Source organism: Mus caroli, chromosome 11 (assembly GCF_900094665.2).
Source record: "Mus caroli chromosome 11, CAROLI_EIJ_v1.1, whole genome shotgun sequence".
Classification (NCBI taxonomy): domain Eukaryota; kingdom Metazoa; phylum Chordata; class Mammalia; order Rodentia; family Muridae; genus Mus; species Mus caroli.
This window is the reverse complement of record NC_034580.1, coordinates 49,954,139-49,975,022: the sequence shown is the minus strand read 5'-3', so window position 1 is coordinate 49,975,022 and position 20,884 is coordinate 49,954,139. Positions and strand designations below refer to the sequence as shown.

General features: G+C 45.1%; 1 protein-coding gene across 1 annotated transcript in view; it reads left to right on the top strand.

The window, feature by feature from the left end:
- Ccdc69 (coiled-coil domain containing 69) overlaps positions 1 to 20,884 on the top strand; it is a 35,967-nt gene that overhangs the window by 12,873 nt on the left and 2,210 nt on the right. The window contains exons 2-5 of the mRNA XM_021178198.1: positions 11,854 to 11,938; positions 17,399 to 17,472; positions 19,635 to 19,736; positions 20,131 to 20,250. Of these exons, the coding sequence (XP_021033857.1) occupies positions 11,854 to 11,938; positions 17,399 to 17,472; positions 19,635 to 19,736; positions 20,131 to 20,250 (381 nt within the window). The remainder of the gene's footprint in view (positions 1 to 11,853; positions 11,939 to 17,398; positions 17,473 to 19,634; positions 19,737 to 20,130; positions 20,251 to 20,884) is intronic.

Here is a 20,884-nt window from a genome sequence, read left to right as displayed (position 1 = left end):
CCCTATCTAATGCAGTCTCAGGTCCCGCGCAATTGGATTGGAGCAGAAGCTGTGTTCCACTCACCAGCAGTCCCAAAATCCTGCGGCGGGGGTCTTGGGTAGCTGGCGGGTGTCAGGCAACCCTGCGCTCCCGCTACCCTGGCGCTGATCCGGCCGGGTGAAAAAAAAGAAAGAAAGAGAAAGAGAAAAAGGGAAAGAAACTAAGCGAAGCCTGTCTTAGAAATGTGGGATCCCGTGCTATAAAGCTGAGCGACCACTGTTCAGACTGATACCTCACAAGGATTTAGCTTTCCATCCTCAAGGTCCCATCCTCAGCACTGAGAGCTGTCTTCCTAGGATTCGTGGAGCACCTCTTAGGACCTGGGATATGGCCCACTCCTCAACTCTTCCCTCTGGGTCCTTGGGCTCCTCCCACTGTTCAGTGAGTGCCTTGGCCACGAGTATATTCCACGGGAGTTTGGCACCATGTTGTCCAGGTTGGTCTAGAACATGAGATGAGCGCCTTGGCTGACGCTCCCAGCTCTGCTTTTTTTAGATGTGTGATAGCAGCCCCATTAGAGAACCATGCCTGTCCTTTATGCTGGCTTCTACATTTTCCAATTGCAACTGCCCTGCCCTGGGCATCCTATAATCTTCTCTGTGTTCCTAATAAAATGACTTCTCCCTGCATGCAGGAACCGGGGAGCACTCTGATAGGAGGTGGCAGTTGTGCTGGCATCCTCTCTTTCTAGGACAGGGGTTCTCAACCTGTGGGTTGTAACCCCTGTGGGTGCAAATAATGTTTTCACAGGAGTCACCTAAGACTGTCAGAAAACAGATATTTACATTACAATTCCTAACAGTAACAAAATTACAGTTATGAAGTAGCAACAAAAATAATTTTTATGGTTGGAGGAGGTCACCTTGACATGAAGAACTATAGTGAAGGGTCAAAGCATGAGGAAGGTTGAGAACCACTGTCCTAGGCGTTTGACTGTCTGTGTACTGTTCTGACCTGGGCTGCTGGGAGGCAGGGTGGTGTGAAGGATTCCAGATAAGCAAGTACCACCCGCATCCTCTACCCCAGAGATACCTCTTCCGTGATGCTTGAACATCCAAGTATGTCACACCTTTAGCCCCTTCCCTGCTCAAAGCAAACACAGGGCAAGATTAACGGTGGATGGGATAACAACTTTATCCCCACCTACAGCATATCAAACCCAGAAGGGCTCTCGGGTTTCCTATGGTCCAATGTCTGCTTCCTAATTTCAGAAACAATGAACCCATTCATCCCAGACTCCTGCCACCGTGCCTCCCTTGCCAAAATGAGCTATGGCCCTGGAAGTCTATCATCCCTAGGTTGTGTTGCTTCTTGTCATGTTATTTGAGTTACAACAATGAGAAAAGTCACCCAAGAAATGGTTGAACCTGGGGTCTCATACAGTCTCTACCATTGAGCCATGCCCCAGGCTTGCTCAAGCCTTTATAAACCAATGTATTCATAAAACATAATTTGACCATTAAAAATAGAAATAAAGGGGCTGGAGAGATGACTCAGTGATTGAAAGCACGTCCTGCTCTTCTGAACTCTCAACTGCCTGTAACTCCAGTTAGATCCAGGAGATCCTGTATCCTCTTCAGGCACCCATGGACACAGGCACACACACACACTTAAAAGTAAAATACATTAGAAAAAAAAAAAAAACAGAGCCAGGCGTGGTGGCGCACGCCTTTGATCCCAGCACTCGAGAGGCAGAGGCAGGCAGATTTCTGAGTTCGAGGCCAGCCTGGACTACAAAGTGAGTTCCAGGACAGCCAGGGCTATACAGAGAAACCCTGTCTCGAAAAAACAAAACAAAACAGAAATAATGTCAGATGTGGTGGCATACACCTTTACTTCCAGCACTTTATACCCAGCAGAAGCAGATAGAAAGTGAGTTTGAGGCAAACCTTGTCTACACAGTGAATTCCAGGTCAGCCAGGATCTATGTCTTAGAAAGGAAGGGAGAAAGTAAGAAGAAAGGAAGGAAGAAAATTGGATATGGCCATTCACACCTGCAATCCTAGCACTTGGGAGGTGTAGGCAGGAGGATCAAGAATGCAAGTTCATCTTCAGCTACACAGCAAGTTCAAGGCCAGCCTGAGATACACGCTACACGAGACCCTGTCTTTAAAACAAAACAAAACAAAAAGATCAAAAAAAAATAGAAGTAAGGGGCAGAAGAAATAGCTCACTGGTAAGAGCACTCTTCCAGAGAACCCAAGTTTGATTCTTGTATGCTGGCTTACAACCATCTGTAACTTCAATTTCAGAGCATTGCTTCAATTTCAGAAGCAGCACAATGCTCTGTGCTGGCCTCTTTAGGCCCCAGATACACCCATGGTGCACAGACATATATGCAAGCAAACATTAATATACATATATTTAAATTTTTATATTATCTATTTTATGTATAAGAATGCTTTGCCTGCATGTGTGTATATGTATGTATATGTTTGCCTGGTGCCCAAAAAGATCAGAAGAGGATTCTGGCTTCTCCAGGAGATGAAGTTACAAATGGTTATGGGCTACCATATGGGTGCTGAGATCAAACCCAGGTCCTCTGAAAGAGCATCAAGTGCTTTAAACCACTGAGCCATTCTTCGGCTCCTAGAAAATAATTTTTAAAGAAACAATCTAGACACCTCACAATAAGTTACCCTGGATATTTCATTTAAGTCACTATTATTAATATATTTGCAGACCAATTAATATGAGATAAATATGCATGATATCTAAGAAATTAAGATATTAGAAACCATACATAATATCCCAGCTCAAATGTGTTTAGGCAGGTATATCATATATAGTGCCATATCCCAGGCTTATCTATGGATCACAGGATTTTACTTTCTTCAGCAAATGCTGACTCCTGTATAACTGGAAAAAAATTCATTGTGTACTAATGTTTAAGTATAAGAAAATGTCAGGGCCCTCAAGTGTGATGTAGCTCAGTGGCAAAGTGCCTGACAATGTACAAGGCTCTGGGCTGAATTCCCAGGGCACCAGGAATGCAAAGGAGGGGGATGGGAAGGGAGGGGAGAGCTGACTGTGTCACTGTGTAGTGAGAGGAGACTTGAGGCAGGCTGAGAGGTCTGCCACAGCTCTGCAGGGCCTGTTCCTGCCCTGTGTCTCAGACACAAAGCAAGAACCTCCTGAGTCTGAGCTCTCGGGTTGAGCTAGACAGCGCGGGTGCTTTCTACCATTCTGAGGGAACTGAGGTCTGGGAGCTCGTGTGATAGCCCAGTGCTGAGTTTAGGGTTTAAACCCAGAGCTTGGTGCATCTAGAACCTCAGCCTTCATCATCGCTTAACTCTACATGGTCTTCGTCTGCGTGGTGCTGCTCTAACTGAATCATGTGTCCATTGTCCATCCCCCTCCCTGTCCCTCTCCCCCGTGTTTGTTTTTTTGTTTCTTTCTTTTCTTTTTTTTTGAGACAGGGTTTCTCTGTGTAGCCCTGGCTGTCCTGGAACTCACTTTGTAGACCAGGCTGGCCTCGAACTCAGAAATCCGCCTGCCTNTAGCCCTGGCTGTCCTGGAACTCACTTTGTAGACCAGGCTGGCCTCGAACTCAGAAATCCGCCTGCCTCTGCCTCCCAAGTGCTGGGATTAAAAGCGTGCACCATCACTGCCCGGCTTGGGTTTTGGTTTTTTGTTTTGAGACAGTTTCATTGTGTAGCCCTGGCTGTCCTGGCTTTGAACTCGCAGAGATCCACCTGCCTCTGCCTTCCGAGTGCTGGTATTAAAGAGATGTCTGGCTTGTTGAGTTTCATTTTTAAGATTTATTTTTATAGGTGTATGTCTATATAAGTGAATGCCACATGAGTGCAGGTTCCCATGGAGACCAGAAGAGAGTGTCAGATTCCCTAGTGCTGGAGTTACAGGCCCTTGTGAGCTACTTCATGTGGGTACTGGGAACTGAAATTTGGTCCTCTGGAAGAGCAGCAAGTACTAGCAAGCCTCTCTCCGGCTCTGGGTTGGTCCTATTTTTGTTTTGAACTCTCCATGTAACTTAGGTTGGCCTGGAACCTGCGATTCCCCTGCTTTAGTCTCTTGAGTGCTGGGATTATAGGCCCACAGCACCAATCTGTCAAGGTGCAACCCAATTTGAAATGCCTCCCATGAGGCCTCATATAGCATGAGGTCATAACCAGAGCTTCACAATACTGTTTATTTATTTACTCTGTGTGTGTGTGTGTGTGCACGCGCGCGTGCACGTGTGCATGTACATGTACATGACACACAAGTGCAGGATGGAGGACACTGTATGGCAATCAGTTCTCTTCTTCCATCATATGGGTCCTGGGAATTGAATTCAGGTTGTTAGGTTTGGTAGCAAACTCCTTACCCACTAAGCCATCTCACCTGTCCTACTTTGGCTATTTTAATAAACATCTCATAATCTGTTTGCCAAGAAGACAACCTTTAGGACAACCAGAGAGATGGCCCAGTGGTTAAGAGAACTGACTACTCTTCCAGAGGACATGGGTTCAAGTCCCAGAACCCTCAAGGCAGCTCACAACTGTGTAACTCCAGTCCTAGGGGGATCTGATGCTCTCTTCTGGGCCTCCTCAGGCACCAGGCATACATATGGTATAAGGATAATACATATATCCAGGCAAAACACTCATACATATTAAATAGATAAATAAATAAGTATTTTAATTAAAATTTTTAAAAGATAAATGAGCCTTTGAGGCTGGTGAGGATGTTTAGGGGGTACAGGTGTTTGCCTCCAAGTCTGATGACTCCGAGGACCCCTGGTAGAGAAAAACTGACTCCCCAAAGTTGTCCTATGTTTTCCACACATGCACTGTGGTGTGCGCGCGCGCGTGCACACACACACACACACAAATACAAATGCATGTATTAAAAAAAGAGAGGGACCCCATGCTCTCGGGGCATTTGCTCTGGGGCACACTGGCCATTGTCACTAAGAGCCAGTCATTGGTGCTGAGGGATTCAGTGCCCTTCTACACCCAGAACATGGCTGGATTAGGATGTTGAACTAGAGGATGAACTGTGAGAGAAAGACCAGAATCACTTCCAGACACATCACTTCTGGCCTGTTGGCTTATCTTTAGTAGTTGGTTCAAGACACTCTAGGTCTCTTAGTCTAAGCTGGGGCCTGGCATGGTTTAAAGTCACAGCCACTCCATTCCCCTGCCTCACTGCATGGTCTATGGTAACACCTACACATTTGAAGAAGACATATCTTGAGTGTTTGGTGTGAAACCCTTTTGCCATGTGGGCGTGGCCACATCTCTTCTGGCTGAGACAAGAGATCAGATGTTAAATACAACTACAGCTGAGCATGGTGGTGTTTACCCATAATTCAAGGATTTGAGAGGCAGAGGGAGAGGCAGGAGGATTGTGAGTTTCAGAGTTACAAGAGACAATATCTTTTTTTAAAACATATTCATCTCTCATATATTACATCCAGACTGTAGTCCCCCGCCTCCTCCCAGTCCCTTCTTTCTCTACCCCCTTCCATTTCTCCCCTTCAGAAAAGGGCAGGCTCCCATGCATCTAAAGCAAACATGGCAGATCAGTAAGTTTCAGGAAGAGTAATTAAATCCCTTTGTATTAAGGCTGGGTGAGGCCTTAGAAGGAACCCATTAGGCAGAAAAGGGTCCCAAAGCACGCAAAAGAGTCAGAGACAGCCCCTGCTCCCACTGTTAGGATTCCCACAAGAAAACCAAACTATAAAACTGTAACATCTGTGCAGAGAGCTAGGCCAGTCCCATGCAGGCTGCCTAGTTGTCAGTCTCTGTGACTCCCCAAGCTCCCCCTAATGTTTGGCTGTGGGCCTCTGCATCAGTTTTTATCAGTTGCTCAGTGAAGCCTCTCTGATGGCAATTGGACTACATATCAATCTATGAGTATAGCAAGATGTCATTACTATCATTGGGGATCATTTCATTGACCTTTTTTTTTTTTTTTTTTTTTTTTTTGCCAGTCATGTTTGGTTCCATCCTATGTCTCTGGGTTATCTAGCCTCTGGGTCCTGGCTCTCCAGGTAGTGTCAAGCTGGGCCCTTTCTCATGGTGTGGGTCTCAAGGTGGACCAGTCACTGGTTGACAATCCCCACAATTTCTGTGCCACTTTTACCACTGCACATTTTGTAGGCAGGACAGATTGTAGGTTGAAGCTTTTGTAGCTGGATTGGTGTCCCAGTCTCTCCACTGGAAGTCTTGCCTGGTTACAGGAGATGGCTGGCTCAAGCTCTGTATCCCCCTTTGCTAGGAGTCTTAGCTAGGATCGCCCTCATAGATTTCTGGAGAATTCCATTGCATTGGATTTCAAGCTCATCTCCAAGATGCCCCCGAATCCCAGTTGTCTCTCCCAGTACTTTTTTTCCAACTTCTCACTTAACTCCTCCTGTTCCTGTCCCCACTTCTCTACCTACCCCATCCCATCCCATCTGGTCCTCTCTCAGTATCTATTCTATTTCCCCTTCCCAGGGAGAGTCATGCATTCCCCCCTAGAGCCCTCCTTGTAACTTAGTCTCTCTGGGTCTGAAGATTATAAGTATATTTATCCTTTACAGCTAATATCCACTTATCAGTGAGTACACACCATGTTTGTCTTTCTGAGTCTGAGTTACCTCACTCAGGATGATTTTTTTTTTTTTTTTTTTTGTAGAACTATCCATCCCTTTGCCTACAAATTTCATGATTTTTTTAACAGTTGAGTAATACTCCATTGTATACATGTACCACATCTTCTTTTCTTTTCTTTTCTTTTCTTTTCTTTTCTTTTCTTTTCTTTTCTTTTCTTTTCTTTTCTTTTCTTGGTTTTTCGAGACAGGGTTTCTCTGAGTAGCCCTGGCTGTCCTGGAACTCATTCTGTAGACCAGGCTGGCCTTGAACTCAGAAATCCACCTGCCTCTGCTTCCCAAGTGCTGGGATTAAAGGCGTGCACCACCACTCCTGGCAAACCACATTTTCTTTATCTATTCTTCAGTTGAGGGACTTCTAGATTGTTTCCACTTTCTGGTTATTATGAATATTGCTGCTATGAATATAGTTGAGCAAGTGTTCTTGTAGTAGAATGAAGTATCCTTTAGGTATATTCTCAAGGATGGTATAGCTGGGTCTTGAAGTAGATTGATTCTCAATTTTCTGAAAAGCCAGCCTACCAGAAGCAATCCATGGATTCAATGCCATCCCCATCAAAATTCGAACACAATTCCTTACAGACTTTGAAAAAGCAATACTCAGCTTCATATGGAAAAACAAAAAACCCAGGATAGCTAAAACAATTCTGAATAATAAAAGAACTTCTGGAGGTATCACCACCCCTGATTTCAAGTTGTACTACAGAGCAATAGTAATAAAACCAGCATGGCATTGGCCTAAAAACAGACAAGTTGATCAATGGAATCGAAGACCCAGGTGTAAATTTACATACCTATAGATGCCTAATTTTTGACAAAGACGCCAGTTATATGGTGAAGAAAGGAAGCATCTTCAACAAATGGTGCTGGTCTAACTGGATGTCTGCATGTAGAAGAATGCAAATAGATCCATATCTATCACCCTGCACAGAACTCAAGTCCAAGTGGATCAAAGACCTCAACCATAAAACCAGATACACTGAACCTGATAGAAAAGAAAGTGGGGAATAGCCTTGAATGCATTGACTCAGGAGACAACTTTCCAAAGAGAACACCAGTAGTGCAGACACTAAGATCAACAATTAATAAATGTGACCTCAGGAAACAGAAAAGCTTCTATAAGGCAAAGGACACCATCAATAGGCAAAACAGAATGTGAAAAGATCTTTACCAACCTCATATCCAGCAGAGGGCTAGTTTCCAAATATATAAAGACCTCAAGAAACTAGACAGCAACAAACCAAACAATCCAATTAAAAAACAGGGTACAGATCTTAACAGAGAATTCTCAACAGAGGAATTTCAAATGGCTGAGAAGCACTTCAAGAAATGTTCAACATCCTTAGCCATCAGGGAAATGCAAATCAAACTGACTCTGAGATTCCATCTTACATCTGTCAGAATAGCTAAGATCAAAACTACAAGTGACAGCTCATGCTGGCAAGGATGTGGAGCAAGGGGAACACTCCTTCATTACTGGTGGGAGTACAGCCACTTTGGTAATCCATATTTTCCTTTGTTAATCCTACTGATCCATAAGCATGGGAGATCTAACTTCTGATACCTTCTCCAATTTCTTTCTTCAAAAACTTGAAGTTCTTGTCATACAGGTCTTTCCATTGCTTGGTTAGAGTTACACCAAGATTATTTTATATTATTTGTGGCTATTGTGAAGGGTGTTGTTGCCCTGATTTCTTTCTCGGCCTGTTTGTCTTTTGTCTATAGGAAAGCTACTGACTTGTTGTTGTTGTTGTTGTTGTTGTTGTTGTTGTTGTCAGTTAATCTTGTATCCAGCCACTTCACTCAAAGTGTTTATCAGCTAGGAGTTCTCTGGTAGAATTTTTGGGGTCAATTAGGTATATCATTTGCAAAAGTGATACTCTGACTTCTTCCTTTCTGATTTGTATCCCCCCTGATCTCCTTTATCTGTCTTATTGCTCTAGCTAGAACTTCAGGCACTAAAATAGATAAGGAGAGAGTGGACAGCCTTGTCTTGTTCCTGATTTTAGTAGAATTGCTTTTGAGTTTCTCTCCATTTAATTCCATGTTGGCTATTGTCTTGCTGTATATTGCCTTTATTATGTTTAGGCACGTCCTGTTTATCCCGGATTTCTCCAAGATTTTTGTCATGAAGGGATGTTGGATTTTACCAAAGGTGTTTTCAGCATCTAATGAGACCACATCTTTTTTAAAAGTGCATGGGGGCTACAGAGATGATTTGCCAGCTAACAACTGTCAGTAACTCCAGTTCCTGGGGAATAAAATATCTCTTCTGGCCCCCAGAAGCACCCATATGCATGTGGTGCGTGCGTGCACACACATACACACACACACAAATAAATAAAAATAAACATTCTGGGTCTAAAGGCACTTGATGACCTGAGTTCAATCCCTAGGACTCACACAGTGAAGGGAGAGAACTGGCTCCCACAGGCTGACCTCTGGCCTTCACACATGTGTGATAGACACACACGCCCACAGTTGCTAAATAAAGTGTCAAGTGATTTTACGAAACACTTTTGGGGTGTAGATCACTGGTAAAACACTTGTCTGGCATGCTGGGAGATGTTCAGAGGGCTTTTTGGGTCCAGAATAGATAACACGTATGAGATCAGAGGCTTTAATGCACTGACAAAGGCTTGAAAAATTATCTAGAAAGAAAGCCCGCAGGAATTTTCATGCAATGACCGGGCTGTGTTAGTCAGGGGTCAAGGTCACGGATCGTGAGGAAAGTGGTACAGGAAATTCAGATTAAAGCCAACTCAAGCAGCCAGGCCCAGCATTTCTTGTTCCCCCTTCCCAATTTACTCTCAAGCCCTTCCCCCACCCCTGCCTTCTGCCTCAGTTTCCTCCCTAGCTGTGGAAGCAGTGGGGGAAAGCTTAGGCAGATGTATGAGTGTTTTCTCAACATTATCAAGCCGGCTGGCTGTCTTTAACTATACATAGGAAATATACCCAGAATTAATCTTCAAAGTTCTGAAGTTTTGAATCTCTGCCAATGAACCTGCACAATTTGAAACTGACTGCTTCATTATATTGAGTGGCTTCTGTTCATTTGTTCTTGTTGCTTTGAGAGGGTCTCATGTACCCTAGGCTGGCCTCAATCACAATGTGTTATCAAAGTTGGCCTTGAATTTCTGGACTTCCTGTCTCTATTATTGCCCCAGTACTGAGATTACATGTCTGGCTTTAAATGGGTGGCTTTAAAAAAATAAATGTTTATTTTGTTTTCATCTGGGGCATTGGGGGTGGGGGAGATGCTCTCATGCTTATGGGTACCCACAGAGGCCAAAAGAGAGCATCCAATCAATTCCCTGGAATTGTCAAGTGGATGCTAGAAATTGAACCCAGGTTTTCTGGAAGAACAGTCAGTGCTCTTAACCACGTAGCCATCTCTCCAGGATCCCAGGGTAGCTTTTAAACGGAGTAGCGGGAGCCACTGAGAAAGCACAGTAGGTGAAGGTTCTGCTGCTGAGGCTGAAGAACCTGAGCTTGGTTCCCGGAGGTCAAGGAGTAAGAGAAGAAAACCAATTCCACAAGCTGCTTGATCTCCACATATGCACACTCTCACCCACCCACACGCACACAAATAAATTAAAGTGATTTTATTTTAATGACATTAAGTTTGTGTGGCACACTGCACATGTGGAAATCAGACCACAGCCTGCAAGAGTCAGGCCTCTCCTTCCACCATGTGGGTCCCAGGGATCCCACTCAGGTTGTCAGGTTTAGCGTCAGGAGCCTTTACCCGCTGAACCATCTCTGTAGCCCAGTAAATGATGTTTTAAAGTTTAAAGTAAGAGGCTGTGGAAAGGGTTCAATAGATAAAGGTATCTGCCGTGCAATCGTGAGGACCTGAGTCCAGAACCCATGTAAAGACACACTTGGTGGCACACCATCTGTAATCCCATACTCCTTTAGTGAGATGGGAGGCAGGGACAGAAGAAATTCTGGAATCTTGTAGACTAGCCAGCCCAGAGGATGCAGCAGAGATAAGGCCCTGTCTCAAACCAGGTGATAGGTAAGGGCTGACACCTCTGACCTCCATGCAACCCATACACACCAAAAAAAAAAAAAAGATAGGATTTACTTTCCTGTGCATACTCACCTGCACGTGCAGCATGCATAGCTGTCTGTAGAGGCCAGCAGAGAGCATCAGCTCCCCTACAGTGGAGATACAGGAGGACGTGAGCTACCAGGGTTGGGTGTTGGAAACAGAACTCAGGTTCTCTGGAAGAGCAGGGAGGACTCTCAGCCATTGATCCATCTCTCCAGTCCCATGAAGATTCTTTTAAAAGAATATCTGTTGGACTCTGATGGTTTAGGCAGACAAGCTTCAGGGAACTGTAGACAATGAGGGTGTTACCTCAGATAATGCCAGGAAGACAGGGACTCAAGTCCTCCAGGAGCCCCCTTGAATGCACCAAAATATCATTTGCTTAGATGAATTGACCAGAAACCCACTTCTTCTACGAGGGTGAGTCAGATATGTGCATCTATGGGGCTGTAGTGTTTTGATAACATAGCTGTCTAGATGTTGCTGGTCCCATCCCTGACCTGCAGAATCTTTAACTGTGGACTCTTTTGTATGACCAGGCACTAGTGCCTAAGGGGAAAGGAGCTGCCCCGTGGACACACAGGCTGTACTAGGACATCTATCATAGACTCTGTTGTCTGAATCATGCCCTCAGAGTGCAGTGGATCTGCCACACATCTCGGGTGTGAGACAGTGAGACTGGCTGCAAGTGGCCAGCCTGGAGAGATGGGGACTGCTGCTATTTTCTGGTCTCTGTGGGCACACCAGGGACCTGACTCATGGGACCTCAAATCAGGAACTTGAGAGCAAGAGGCAGAAATAACCTGTAGCCTTTAGAACTTGAAGCAGCATGAATTGGGGGGGGGGGTGCTTCATGTAGACCAGTAGAGAGAGGCCAGTCCTGCCCTGCAGAAGGAACACCAACAATAAAAGACCCCTAATACCCTTCTATATAGGCAGTCTTCTGGTAATATATCCGAGCCTAAGGATGACAGGATCTCTGAGACTTGCTATGGCTCAGAGGGCTTCTGCCCTGGCTCATCATCTTTCCCATCAGTCATAGAGGCGGTGGGGTGCTAATCACCCAGTTCCAAGAAGCCCGGGGCTATATGTAGTGGGCTGTTGAGAGACAGTGTGCTTTACCCATCCAATCTCAAGCCTGACCTACTCTTCACTCAGGTGGAAGAGACACAGACAGAACTCCTGGAGGCACTGAACAAAGAAGGAAGGATCCTGGAAGGAAGGCATGAGGAGGCTGGGCAAGGTGAGAATGGGAGAGGCTCCAGGCAGCTCATCATGGGCCTCTCGGATTCAGAGGGGTGATGGGATTTTCCTTGGGGTGTGCCTTTCACATTCTGCCACCATGCTTTGCTTCCCTTTATTTGAGCATCCCTGCCACACCCATTTTTCTTTCCTTTTAAAAGCATCTCCTGGAAGTCTACCCACCGTAGGTGGGGCATATCGGCACACATCTCTAATCCTAGCAGCTGGGAGGTGACAGTGACAGGAGAGTCAGGAATTCAAGGCAAATCTGTGTTACAAAGTGGATCCCAGTCTGGGCTACTCCAAACCATGTCTCAAAAAGGGAGAGAGTCAGGAACTAGAAAACCTGTACAAATGAAATCACTTTTTATCAACCACCTTCAGGCCATACAGTGATGATGCCTAAAAATTATGTCTCGGATGAGCCTGGGAAGATGGTTCAGTGGGTAAAACGCATGTGGTGAAAGTGAGAGGACCCAAGTTCAGATCCCCAGAACCTATGTAAAGAAGGATCACAGTGTGTGTCTATTCTGTTCTCATATGGTGAGATGGGAGGTGGAGGCAGGAGAATCCCCAGAATCTCACTGGCCAACTAACTTACTGTCTGTAATGGTACACAAGATCAACTTACTGTGTGCAGTAGCACACAAGGTCAGCATTGGGTCAGCTTTTGACCTCTGCATATGTCTGTGCTCAATACACACACATACATGTACACAATACACTCACCATATACACATACAAATATAAAAGAAATTATGTCTAGGATAGTCAGGCATAGCTCATGGCCATGTAATCCCATTACACACAAGGCTGAAGGTAAGAGGACAACTGTTAAGTTTGAGGCCAGTCTAGGGCAACATGGTAAGTTAAAAGCCAGCTGAGAGACACAGCAAAAACTGGTCTCAAAAAAAAAAAAAAAATGAAGCAAAGGCTGGAGCAATGGCTCCGCGGTTGAGACTATACACTGCTCTTCCAGAGGACCGGAGCACCCACATCTGGAAGTTTACAACCACCTGTAACTCCAGTTATGAGGACTCTCTTCTGGTTTCCACAGGTATTGCAGTTATGTACATAACACCCCCCCCAGACAGACAGACAGACAGACAGACACACACACACACACACACACACACACACACACACACACACAATTAGGTTTTTAAAAATCAAATAGGAGGGTTTTTTTGGTCACATTAATAGTTTTTAAATAACTTAGAATTGAAATGACCAAATTCATGCATACTTATTTTTCCAGATTGGTAAAACCCACATACAACATTGGTATGTGTGACACTGGTGACATCTAGTGCACTTACAAGCCACTAAATGCATTGTAAATGCGATCATTACTACCACTCAGTGCAAGAACATTCTCCTTACCCCAAAAAGAAACACCCAGCAGTCGTGACTCCTTATCTTCCCACCAGCCTTTGGCAACTGCTAACCTGTTCTCTGATTTCATGGCATCAGACTCATATCAATGACATTAGACAGCCCAGCTTACTTCACCCAACAAGATGCTTCCGTGTTACAACACACATCTGGACTCAATTTCTTTTTTGTGGCTGAGTAATATGACTGAATGGATGTACCACACTTTATTCATCATGGATATTCAAGCTGTCTTTACCTCCAGCCACTGTGAATGGAACCATTAGCCCAAGTACTTACTTCAATTTCACCTCACTTTACATGTAGAAGGAAAATATGGCATTTCTGTATTTAACCTTCAGAGAAACTCCCAAACTCTTTTCCATAGCAACTGTACTACTTCATGCTCTTCCCAATAAGGTGTGAAGGTCCCAGCGGCTCCCCAGCCTCGTCAATGTGTATTGCTTTTCCATTTCTGTCATCACTGTTGTGAGCACAAAGTGGCATCTCATTGTGGGTGCCTGTCTGTTTTTCTTGTTTGTTTGCTATTGTTTGAGACGTAATCCCACTGTGTAACCCTGGCTGTCCTGGAACTTACTAATTGCCCAGCCTGACTGACAGTTTGCAATGATCCTCCTGCCTCAGCCTCCTTCAAAACCATGTATGAACATTACAGTTTCTGCTCTTCATATTCCTTTAAGGGATTCTTGTGTTTGCTTTTGAGACTGGATCTCACTAAGCCAAGCAGCTTAGCTTCATCCTCCTAAGTACTGAGGTCACAGGGGTATGACACCATGCTTGATTTATTAAATTTTCGATCTACAGTTCCCTAACTACTAACTGGTTGACATCTTAAGATTTATTTATTCTATAAGAGTACACTGTTGCTGTCCTCAGACACACCAGAAGAGGGCACCAGATCCCATTACATATGGTTGTGAGCCACCATGTGGTTGCTGGGAATTGAACTCAGGACCTCTGGCAGACCAGCCAGTGCTCTTAACCACTGAGCCATCTCTCCAGCCCAACCACTGGTTGAAATCTTTTTGTGTACTGTTAGCATTTATATAGATACTTTGGGAAAGTTATGTATGTTTTAACAGCATTAAAATAGATCTTGAAAATGAACACACAAAATAATAATTCCAGAATTATTATTTTTTGTTTTTTTTTCCAAGACAGGGTCTTGTTGTGTAGCTCTGGCTACATAGCAACTGGAAACATTGTAACTAGGACAAAGGTCTGAACAAGTTCTGGAAGTCACTCTGTACACCAGGCTAGCCTTGAACTCACAGAGATCCACTTGCCACTGCCTTCTGAGTGCTCGGATTAAAAGCATGAGCCACCATACCTGGCTTCAAATTGCTTCCTTTGTAAGCTGTCATGATCATACAGCATTCTTGTATAAATTTTATATCTTGTTCTTCAAAATATTTGTGTATGTGCATGTATGTGCAGTACTCTCAGAGGCCAGAAGAGGGCATTAGATTCCCTGCAGTTGGAAGTACAGGAGATGATGAGCTGTGCGCACTGAACTCTGGTCCCTCTGTAAGGGCAACAGATGTTCTTGACCCTGAGCTTCCCTGTAGCCCTTGGTTTTTTTCATTTTTTTAAAAAAGATTTATTTATTATATATAAGTATACTATAGCTGTCTTCAGATGTAACAGATCTTGTTACAGATGGTTGTGAGCCTCCATGTAGTTGCTGGGATTTGAACTCGGTACCTTCAGAAGAGCACTGACTGCTCTTAACCACTGAGCCATCTCACCAGCCCCCTGTGTTTTTTGGTTTTTTGTTTGTTTGTTTGTTTGTTTGTCTGTTTGTTTTTGTTTGTTTTCATTAACACTGAAGCAAACATGTTACCAAGCATAGCTACAAAAATGAAGGCTGCCTATAATCCAACACTCAGGAAGCTGAAGCAGAAAGATGACCAGGAACTTAAAGCTAGCATGGGCTACAATGTTTTCAAAAAAAAAAAAAAGCAAGTTTAGACAATAACACCAGTGTGTTTGCTTAGTTCTTGGAAGTCTAGAAATCTAGATTTGTCCTTAAAAGTGATCTTTTTCACAAAGATTTGTTTCTCCCCCAGCATTTAATTCTTCTTCCCAGAAACATAGTAACTAGGACAGAGGTCTGAATGAGTTTCATAACCTTGAAACCTTGTAACATTGGTACAGAATGTTTGGCAATAGAATTTGAGCCCCCAGAGGGCAGCTAAACAGCAAGCTCAGCGTCTGTCCAGTTTGTGTCTGAAACCAGCATTCTTTACCTACATGGGAAAAATCTGTGGGCATTGGTTTAATGATATTTAGTACAATAAATATATAGATGCTGAGTGACCCACTGAGAAGCCCAGGAGCGTGCCAATTCAATCTTCCCAGTAGTCTGAATTTCTTCCTATTTTTCTGTTTTTTTTCATAAAGTGTATTTTATTTATTTGTGTGTGTATATGTGTGTATGAATATATAGTTGAGTGCATACCATAGCACGTGTGTGAAGTTCAGAGGACTCCTTGTTCGAGTCAGTTCTTTCCTCCTTCCACATGAGTCTTGGGTATCAAACTCAGATCATCATAGTGACACGTTATTTAACCCAAGCAAATAAAGATCTGGTTGGCATTTTTGTTGCTGATGGTTGTTATCATTGTTTGAGACAGATCTCACTATGTAGCCTGAGCTGGCCTGGAACTTGCTTTGTAAACCAGGCTGGCCTCAAACTCCTTGAGAACTTCCTGCCTCAGCCTCCCAAGTCTGGGATAAAAGATGTATGTTACTACCCAGTTTTGGTTTTTTGTGGTGGTGGTGGTGGTGGTGGTGGTAGTGGTTGGTTGGTTGGTTGGTTGGTTTGGTTTGGTTGGTATTTTGGTTTTGTTTCATTTTGTTTTGTTTTGTTTTGTTTTGTTTTGTTTTGTTTTGTTTTGTTTTGTTTTGTTTGTGACAAGGTCTCACTCTATAACCTGGGCTAGCTTTGAACTTCTGGTAATCCCCCTATCTCAGCCTTCCAACTACTGAGATTACAGATGTGAGCCACCACATCTGGCTGTGAGCTCTCTCCTATGATGCTGCTCTCTATGACCCTGGCCTTTGGCTATCACTCTTCCCATCACTCCTGTTGCACATATCTGCCTAGTCATTGATTGGCTGTTTTTGAGTGATCGGTCAAATATTCCCCAATCGGGCTGGGGAATGTAGAGTGGTAAGTCTCACCAGACCCATTGTGGGATGGGCCGATCTTCAGCACTCTGCACTGCCCCTCTGAGAAAGCCTGGTCTCTTTCCCCTGGATCCTGCCCTTACAAACAACCTGGTGGTGCTTCTTGGCTCCACTCACTGCTGAGGGTGATGGACTTTGAGCCACTTGCTGTCATCCTCTAACAGTTTCTCCATCTTGAAGAAGAGGAGGCAGGACTTTGGGGATTCCTGCCACAGGTGCTCTGTCCTTTTTGTGATTTCATGACCCGCCCTCAGCTAAACACCTGTCTCCTAGCCTGCTGCAGCAGGATCCCATCATGCCTTGCATCTAAGCTTCAGGGATACAGTGCCCTCCTGTTCTGGTGGGGCTCACTCTCTCCCAGGAGGAGATGTTTCTGTTTCCCAGGGGTTTGTTAAGCCCTACAAATGCTTAACCATCTAGGTCACGCTCCCATCATTGAGAGAAGTCAGAGCAGGAACTCATGGCAGGAACCTGGAGACAGAATCTATGGAAGAATGTCAATTTCGAGCTCACTGGCTCTCACTTACCCATGCTTAGCTAATTTCTTACATGGCCCAGGTCACCTGCCCTACCACAGTGGGCTGAACCCTCCCACATCAATTAGAAGTCAGTGCTCCACAGATATACCCACAGGACAGTGTGACCCTGCCGATTCCTCAGATGAGGTTCCCTCTTTTTAAGTGACTCTAGACTGTATCCAGTTAACAATAGACTCTAACCAGCACAGCTCATGAGCCAGAGTGGGAGAGAGAAGGATGAAGAAGACCAAAGCTCAGCTCCTGGGCCCCATGTGATCATCAGAACCTTCCATACTTTAAGGAACTCAACAGAGGCTTGGGGGAAAGTGTTTTATAAAACTCTCCTTTCTTCACAGTCCCGCAGACATCGAATGCACAGGAGAAAGTCTCTCTTAGTGACTGTGTCCAAGAGGCCAAAGCCTCGTTGCAGGTGAGACGGGCCTGGCCATTTGGGTGTGGGAGGTGGAGAAATGACAAGGAAGCCATGTGGACCCCCAAAGCAGCCAAAAATGATGCCTAGATGATAGGGGGCTAAAGTGCTTAATTTCCATGTACCCTGGTCCTTTGATATGGTGACCAGAGAGTTGGTTAAGGGGCCTTGGCTTGCAATTAAGGTTGGCCTCCTTTTCTATGGTGGTTTTCTGCTTTGTTTTTTTTTTTGGGGGGGGGGGTGTATTAATTAATTGATTTTATTATTATGTCATTTTATGTGTATGTTTTATTTCTGTATGTATGTCTATGCACCATTTGTATGTCTGGAAAGAGCTATAGACAGACAGTTGTGAGCCATCATGTGCGTGCTGGGAACTGAGCTGAGATCCTCTAGAAGAGAAGGCAGTGTTGAGCCATATCTCCAATCCATCAGCTTTTTTGTTCATTGTTTTTTTTTTTTTTTTTTTTTTTTTTTCGAGACAGGGTTTCTCTGTGTAGCTCTGGCTGTCCTGGAACTCACNTTGTAGACCANGCTGGCCTCGAACTCAGAAATCCGCCTGCCTCTGCCTCCCGAGTGCTGGGATTAAAGGCGTGCACCACCACGCCCGGCTTTTTTGTTCATTGTTAACTTGACATAACTTAGAGTAGCCTGGGAAGAAAGTCTTAATGAGTAATCATCTGCATGGAATTGTCTTGTAGGGTATTATCTGAATTAAGCTAATCTAGAAGATCAGCCTGATGTGGGCAACACCCAACGCCCAGGGAATTCAGAGGGTCCTGAACTCTGCCAGGGTGGGGAGATCACACTGAACACAAGCAAGCCAGCAAGTGACCATGTACACACTAATTTCTCTGTTTGTTTGTTTATTTACTGTGATTGTGCTGTGACTAGCTGTTTAAAGTTCCTTCCTGTGGGGAAGTTGACTTCCCCATAATGATGGACAGTCACCTGGAATTTGAAGCTGAAATGAATCCTCTTTGCCCCTAAGTTGCTTTGTGTTGGGATGTTTTATCCCATAGCAACAGAGAGGAAAGGAGAGCACTTACCAAGGACTGTCAGGGGGATCTCAGAGATGGCACGGACTGCAGGCGTTCAGAGAGGGAGGAGGTCTAAGCCCGGAAGACGCCTGGGAAGCTTCAGTGAGGAATCATGGGATGAAAGTCCTAAACAGAATCAAGCAACTTGCTCAAAATCATGGAGGAAGGGGTGGGAAACAGGTTGCCTAAGGACGTCCAAGATGCCGGGGTATAGGAAGGCCAGGGGGAAGCAAGCACCATAGGGTGGGACTGAGCCTAGGATCATAAGAAGAGGTTGGACTCTGCCACAAGGGGAATGGCTGAGGAGATCTCTGTCAGGGGAAAGGCACAGAGAGAACATGTCCTGAGATTGGGGTTGGGTGTGATGCTGAGCCACTGCATAGGCAGGTAGAGCAGGACATGGCTGGGCTTTGAATGTAGGTTGACATTGGTCTTAAATAACCAGGATGTCACCCCAAGAGTTTGGGGATCAGTTGTAGTTAACTTTGATCAAATACCTGACAAGAAGTATCTTCGGGAAGGAGGAGTTCATGTTGGCTTATGGTTTGAGTCATTCCGTTGTGGTGGGAAGATGTGGCAGCGGGTCGAGTGGCACCCAGTTAGGAAGCAGAGAGTGACAGACACTGGTGTTCAGCTTGCTCTGTCCTCTATATTCAGTGCATGACCCTGGGCCATGGCATGGTGCCACCCAGATTTAAAAAAAAAAAAAAAAGTGGCTCTTCCCACCCCAGTTAACCTGATCTAGAAACATTCTCAAAGGCATGCTCAGAGGTTTGTCTCCTGGCGACTCTAGAACTTGTAGTTATTAATCAGCATTAACCATCACAGGTGTCATTAAAAGCTCTACAGTGTGCTCAGAGGTTTGTCTCCTGGTGACTCTAGCTCTTGTAAAATTATCAATCAGGATCAACCATCACAGGTGCCATTAAAAGCTCTACAGCGAGAGGTAGCCCTGGAATGTTTCAAGCCTTCGATGCAATGGCTTCAGCCTGCTCTGCTGTGCAGTATGTGGTGTAGGCCAGAATCACAATGAAGAACCTTAGCCCTCCTGGTTTTTATTGGTATAGTGAAAATCACCTTGACAGGCTGTCTTTGCTATCTCCTTCCTGCTCCCTTCCCCAGAACACCTGTGCAAGTCATGTCTCACCACAGGAGGCCACGCAAGCCAAGATGAACAAGGTGGATGGGTCCATCCTTAGCCGACTCTATAGAAACCACATCCAGGTAGGTACAGAACACTTGCAGACCTTTATCCTTGATGCTATGGGAAGGGCATGGGCAGGCAACCCTAGAGAACAAACCTCAAACCTGACAATTTCCCCTTCACAAGAGCCCAGAAACAAGAGGGTTCTCAATTCACACTGAGAGAAGCAGACAGAACTTGGGGCAACTAGCCAACCTGACACAAGGTAGCATTGTCAGCACCCTACCAAATACAGCTGTGCCCACCAGGCATGTGCCTCAAAGAGTGCCCCTAGAAGGGAAGCCAAGAAAATAAATGCAACGTGGCCGTGAAATCACACAAGACTGATGCAGTGAGCTTATGGGAGGACGGGGAACAGGGAGGACTCATGTCCCTCCGTGCTGATTGATGGGGCCCTTTGGTGTCCTTCTCTAGGATTATGGGAGTCCTGGCCCATTCTGGGAGCAAGAGCTGGAGAGTTTGCACCATGTTATTGAGATGAAGAATGAACGAATTCACGAACTTGAGAAGCAGCTGTTCCTCCTGGAGATGCTGGTCAGTGCTGGGCCCGCAGCTTGTTGCTGCTGCTGCTTTCTGGGAGTTTCCGGTTCCGGTTTATCCCCCACCCCCATCCCTCATCCCACTCCTGCCAGCTTGGCTCTGCCCCTGCTGCAGGAGTCAGGCAGTGACTCTTGGTCACCTGACTCCTGTCTTCTCTTGGGCCCTCAGGTTGCTGTAAGTAGGGCAGCCCTGGGCCCCAGCAGCTTGGCTCCTCAGTGGCAGCTGTCACCCTGCAGGCAGACAGGGAGGCTAGCCTTGGTAAAGGTGGAACTGGAGAGTTAAGGCCCTTTGACGACTCAGAACTGAGGTCTCAGAACCCTGGGGCAGCCTTACCCTTAGAATCCATCAAACTGTGGATTTGGTTTGTTTGGGTTTTTATTTGGTTGGTTGATTGGTTGATTGATTGATTGATTGATTGATTGATTGATTGATTTTGTGTATCTATGTGTGGGTGGGTGTTTTCCATAGATGTAGAGGAAGTCAGATGACAACTTGCAGGAGTAGCTTCTCCTTTCACCATGCTGGTTGGTGGGATTGTACTGGGGTTGCCCACCTTGGCAGGAAACACTCTTTGCTCCTTTTGCCCCATTTGCCCCCAGCTACCTTTTTTTTTTTTTTTTTTTTTTTT